This window comes from Glossina fuscipes, unplaced genomic scaffold, assembly GCF_014805625.2.
Source record: "Glossina fuscipes isolate IAEA_lab_2018 unplaced genomic scaffold, Yale_Gfus_2 28, whole genome shotgun sequence".
NCBI classification, from domain to species: Eukaryota; Metazoa; Arthropoda; class Insecta; order Diptera; family Glossinidae; genus Glossina; species Glossina fuscipes.
The window spans coordinates 640,402-646,621 of NW_023998423.1; the positions used below are offsets into that span (position 1 = coordinate 640,402).

The following is a 6,220-nucleotide window of genomic DNA, read 5'->3' on the forward strand; positions in this document are numbered from 1 at the left end:
AGTTTTATACAATTTTTATAGGCGTGGCATTCGATTTTACCCTATTTACTTTGGTCGTAGCTACAGTGAGTGGTAAAGTTGTAACACTTTACTGGTTGAGCACACACCCATTAAAAGCTACGATCATCATCGCCTTATTTCTTTCACTCTCTGACCATCACCGTGTTATACGAACAGGGGACATCCCTGGAGCGATTGGTCATATTAAACCAACAACAAAAAAATCGTGTTTGCTCTTTTGGCAGAAACATTTATTTGTATTTTTAATTAAAATTTTAGAAGGGATGGCCCGGGTGGCAGCACATCTCAGTCAAAGGCTTTCAACTTAAGTGATTTGCAGTCCGTGCTGATGCCTGCTCGTGGGGAAAAATTACTTTATTATGTCATGCCTGATCTAGTTTCTCAGTTTTAGGAGCACCTTCTGCATTTTCGAAGCAATTTAGTTCTGCTCTAATATTGTTAGATGGGCTGGATTAGCTTATGGTCCTTTATTCCGAGAGTTTTTAATAAACCCATTTTTCGTCATATGCGAAGACGGGATGCAAAAGCAATTACCTTTCATATGTTTCAAACAATATTGCATTAATAAGGTTTCCATTTCCTATCTCCAAAACAACCTGATTTCGTGACTTTTCGATTTTTGGCACACATAGTGGCACTGACGTTATTTGTTGCTTTCGCGTACCGTTTGCATTCATACATACGAAGGGGTTTGTATACGCCTCTATCAGTGCTGCATAAAATGCTTTGCTCCCTGCTGCCTTAGCGTGTACATTATAGTTTAACGAACAAGAACGGACGTGAAATTAGGGGTCACTCCCTTTTAACTTGAATGGTTTGGAAATGTGGTTTAAAAAAAAATCGATACTATATCCCAAACATTAGCAAGGATCAATCAGTCTTTCGACTGAGTGCCAGGCATCCTAACCACTAGCTTATATGATAGGTTGTCAGTTAACGTTGCCGTTAACGCTTGTGATTTGTTTTTCATCATCTCTTCATATTAACATTTATTAACATCTCAACGTTGCAAACCTCTTTCAGCACTCGAAATTGAAAATAGTTGTATAATACTATTGCCACGATAGGGCCTTCGCGATCAACATGCAAAGCATATATCATAAATATTGCCAGAATCTTGCAACAGACGAATAATAAAGAAATAAGTTGATGTGAAGTCAAAATTGATCTTTGTAAGATTTACTTTTCAAAAATTTTAATTGGAAAGTTGGTACAACATCAATGTTTATACTACGAGCAGCGTGTCAAGCAAAAACTAAGCGCACTTGAGAATCGTAAAGTGTTAATTAGTCAAGCATTTCAATTAGAGAACGTCGTTTGAATTAAATTCATATACAATAACAGCCAAAATCTGTCACGCTGATAACGGGCGAGGTGAATGGAGGTATGCTCAGATATTTCATATAACTAACGATAGTTTCATTCAAAGTTTACATCAGTGAGCTCGAAAATAAATTTTCAAAAATCAATTACTTAGCATAATGAAGCCATCTAATAATTTGAGAAAAGAATCAAAAGATTATGTATACGCAATTATCTTACTTCTATTAAACAGTCTAATGCTTGTTAAGCGAAGTCAAGCGCAAAACTTGGATCGTAATTTAAGAGATTTTGCTATGAAAACTTATCAAGAAATGACCGAAGGTTCTCGAAAATTTGTTTTTTCACCATTCCTTATACAAATGACCGGAGCTGCTCTTCATTTGGGTGCCACGGGTAAGAGCCGCGTTGAGATAGATAATTGTTTTCATTTTGATCCGAATAAAAACAGTGAAATTGAAATTGCTGATTACTTTTATCGTCGTCTATCATATCTAAAAACGAGCAAATTTGTCAAACTTGCCAATAGAATTTATATAGAAAACGGCAATGAAATAAAAGACACATTCAGTAAAATATTAAAGGAAAAGTTTTTATTAGATGTTGAAAGCGTTCCTTTTTCTAAGCCCCAAAAAGTTCTGGCGATAATTAACGAGTACACAGCATCAAAAACTAACAACTTAATGCATCCTACGGTTTACGAAGATGAATTTTTCGCATTTGAAAAGCTATTGGTAGTGAATGTGCTTTATTTGAGGGGTAAATGGAAAACCGAATTTCCCCCAAAGTATACGGCCATTAAAGACTTCTATGTAAAGAAAAACATAGTTGTCCCAATACATATGATGCACTTAAAAGCAGAACTTAATTATGCTTCTTTGCCACAAATTGACGCTGCCGTGTTAGAACTACCTTATGAAGAAGGAGATGAGAAATGGAGCATGTCAATGTTGGTGTTTTTACCCAATGAAGAAACTACCCTAGTAGATATGGAGAGTAAATTTTATAAGGTCTACTTCAAAGATGTGTTGAAGGGCATGTCCACTACTTTAGTTAGTGTTGAATTACCCAGATTCTCTCGCGAAGAAAGGGGAGATTTTACGTACCATCTGGAGGAGGTATGCGTTTGAAAAACAGCTTAAAAGGCAGTTTATATTCTTCTCTTCTTAATTAATCTTAGTTGGGCTTGAATCGTACCTTACATAGATCAAATGATTTTAACAAAATGATGAAAACGCCAGCGCAATTAGAGTTAGCGGCTATGGGAGTACAATTTTTCATTGATGTACACGAAGAAGGTGTTAAAAAAGCTCCTGAAATAATAGGTAAAAAATTTTTACTAATTTACTAATAATTCCAATTAAGTGTTCACTTATATAACATAAATTCCACACATATACTTATGGCTTACATTAGAAAATGAAAATAAATTTTTATTACCACTCAGACCAAAATACAATTAACCCATTAAATTTGTTGGGGATTCATTGACACCGATGACTTTGGAAAAAAATATATTTCACACCCTAACAAATTTAAAAAAAAAGGGAGCGTACTTGATTACAACCAATCATTACCGAGCGTAAGTAAAAGTATAACTTTACCAAAGCCCCGTACCTCTCGAAAGTTTTGAATGCCGAAACTAAATTAACCAGCGTTGAATCGAAGTCGACTAACAATTAACAATTAGCTAAGCTTACAACGTCCGATTTCATATCATTTCGTTTTTCTTAGAAGTCAATACTAAAATTTTTCCTTAATTTTGTATTTGTTTTTACTTTAATAGGAGATGGCAAGCAGTTTATAGCCAATCGCCCTTTCATGTATGCAGTTATTTGCAAAAGCAATACCTTGGACGAGCCTCTCCCTTTGTTAATGGGCCGATATACCGCTTTTTATGATGTAATTTTAAAGTGAAATAGAATGCAGAATTAAAATTATTTGGTTTGTTTGGACCGATTGAAGTGAGGCCTGTATCGCCAGTAATCTGTAAAATGACATGTTTTTAAAATAAATTTCTCTTAAAATTACAATTACAATTGTTACCTAATTTTTTTAAAATTTATTTTAGCTTGTTGAGTTTCTGTACATAAATTTTCAAGTTATGGATTTTCTACTTTATTTTTCGTCATTTTTTACTGCACCCTACACCGCTTGACCTACAATGGAAAGTTAAGTTCGTGCGGATGTGTACAACACTCAGAAGGACTTGGAATAGACTCATCTTTCGGATCGATTTCAACCGGTCTATCCGTTCATCTGATTTCTTTTCCTGTGTCCTACCTCCATATCGCAATTTTCGTGATATTTTGACAAAATTCGGAACACTGGCATATTTTGTCCCAAAGAGCGCTACTGGAAAGTAGTTATTACAGTAATTATTATAGTATTTAGTGGTGGGCCCCGGCTCACTGCAGTCTTTCATTGCTTGTATTCTCGATAAATTGATATTGAAAGTAAGTTATGTTTTTTTGGAATTCATAAGGCGATAATGAATGGAGAAAAGAATGGGAATGAAAATTAAGTTAATCTTATACAAAAGAAAAAGAAACGATATTCGATGTCGAAATTTCCGTCGATTGTTTCAATATTCGCTACAAGTTCTCGTGTACGATATTTGGTTTCAAACTAAAGACAAAGAAAAAATATACATTTGTCGTATATCGTATTGTACCTAAAGTCAATATTTCGATTAACTTCGACTTTTTAGGACCAGTTAGCAGACTTAGAAGGTCATTTAACAAAAATTACTTTTGCATATTTCACTTATTAATTCTTTTCTTGTTAATTATTAGAGAATCTTTCTTTCCATTCGGCTGTATTATAAATATTACATATTAAATACTAGAAATAAAAATATTATTATTATTACATTTTATTTTGATTAAAGAAGTAAGTTCCAGCACTAAAAGATAGATGGATGGGCGTTGTTAACAAGGATTCATGTGGCGTTTTTTTTTTTTAAGGGATAGACTAGAAGGTTAGTCCATTCACATTTTATTGATATTAAGTTCTCTAGGTACTTTCAATATGTCGATTGGGTTCGACGTGCTGACTATAGATCTTCGAATACTGGAGAGGTTTTGACATTCACAAGGTACTATCTAATAATAATATTTTGTCCACAATTCCAAACTGGAAGAGAAGATTTCTTAAGAACTCGTTGGTGCTCTTATAAAGTATGCCCTGTGCAAATGTTTAGTAATCTTCATTTTCTCGGCATCTCGACTACTATTGTCGATTTTTTTCGCTAATTCTTTTTCTAATATAATTTTAAAGGTCAGTCTTTCTTCTTGTCCTTTCCGTAGCTAAAGGCAACGAAACCACGAATTTGGCAGGTAGACCTACTCGCACATTTCCCGCAAGACCAGTACGATTCGGTACGCAAAAAAACTTTAATATTGTAGATAAATAACAATAAATAAGTAAAAGCATTAATATCCTACATCGCTTAATAGAGTAATTCATGTAACGAGCATTCAAAATAATGTTTTATATGGGAAGTGGTCAAAAAAGTGGCTCCATCCGAATCATTTTAGTTGCGTCCGTTTTTGGACCAAAATATCTTAGTGCACTAAATATCATCACTAGATCTTGAAACATGCGCCCTGCAGGTTGAACATGAAAGTACAAGAGGGACAGGCGGATAGACAAACTTAGATCGACGTAAAAAGTGATTTTAAATCGACAGGTATAATGAAAAGTAGATCTGTCTCAAGTCTTTGTGTCGGCTGCATCCACACAGGGTTATTTTTCCACCACAGGCGTAGGGGGGTATAAAAACGAAAATGCTAAATGGATCACATTTTCAAATTTTGAAAGCTTCATTTAATCAAAAATATTAATTCATAAAACACTATTTTTAAGTCAAGCTGATAAGCGTTATCAAGCAAATAGTTGTTTTCTAAAACTGGACCTTTTAAAGTTTTGAAATTTAAGTCGGACTTTAGTCAAAATGAATCGATGGTTGAAAGAGAGACAAAAACGTTTATTCCGTTTTTCGTAGTGATGAAAACATATGTACCTGGCGTGGTCTGGAATTCGTATACTTACGAATTACGTATATTGAGCCAATCTACTATGTTTTCTGTCACGGTAAAATTAGTTTTCTTATCAAAAGTCTTATAATTCTTCACCTAAGATGTGTGTGCGGTCTGAGGTTAATATAGTAAATCTAAAGGTCAAATTACTATCTAGGACTACAACTTTTGTTTCGAAAATAGATGCATGTATAAATAGTATACAAAAATTACAATTTGTTGCCAATAAAAGTTTCATATTTTGTGTGAAAGGTGGTACGAGACCACACATTAATTAAGTAGCATGAAACACCGTTTTCTACTGATTTTTGTCGAGATATGTAAAAATTCGAACCTATAGATTGTACTCGAAAATACATCAACGGACATAACGAAGACAAACTGGCGTAGGACGGATGGGAATGCGGACGTAGAAGCGGACGGGTAGATGCGTTTCAATCGTTTCAGAAAATGATGGATTTTTTGCTAGTGATTCTTGCTGCCGCACAGCCAAGTCGCTAACGTGCCGACGACCAAGTCGGTCTTCGCGGATTCATATCTCAGTGTTTTGTGGCTGTACCAGGTCAAGGCACACATCCATTAGAACAATTCCTTTCATTTGTTGTATTACCGCGTGTAAAGAAACGTCCCCTGACTGTCTGCTCGTATTAAAGTAAAGCAAAAGCTTTATCTGGCTGTTTCGTACGTCTGCACGAACTTAATATATCTTTACCATAAAAATTTCCTTATCTATTTTTAGGCGTTTTTTATAAACTCAAGAACACTTCATCAATTTTTTAAAATTACAAAATTCTAAATATGTATTTAAGTTTACGAATGTTTTTTATTTTTCTATTTTT

General features: G+C 34.3%; 1 protein-coding gene across 1 annotated transcript; it reads left to right on the forward strand.

Annotated features, from left to right (window-relative positions):
* The first annotated feature begins 1,555 nt into the window (after positions 1 to 1,555).
* On the forward strand, positions 1,556 to 3,258 carry LOC119636266 (neuroserpin-like). Its single transcript, XM_038031566.1, has 3 exons — positions 1,556 to 2,459; positions 2,522 to 2,666; positions 3,128 to 3,258. The coding sequence occupies exons 1-3, from the start codon at positions 1,581 to 1,583 to the stop codon at positions 3,256 to 3,258; spliced, it is 1,155 nt and encodes a 384-aa protein (XP_037887494.1). The 5' UTR covers positions 1,556 to 1,580.
* The last annotated feature ends 2,962 nt before the right edge of the window (positions 3,259 to 6,220 follow it).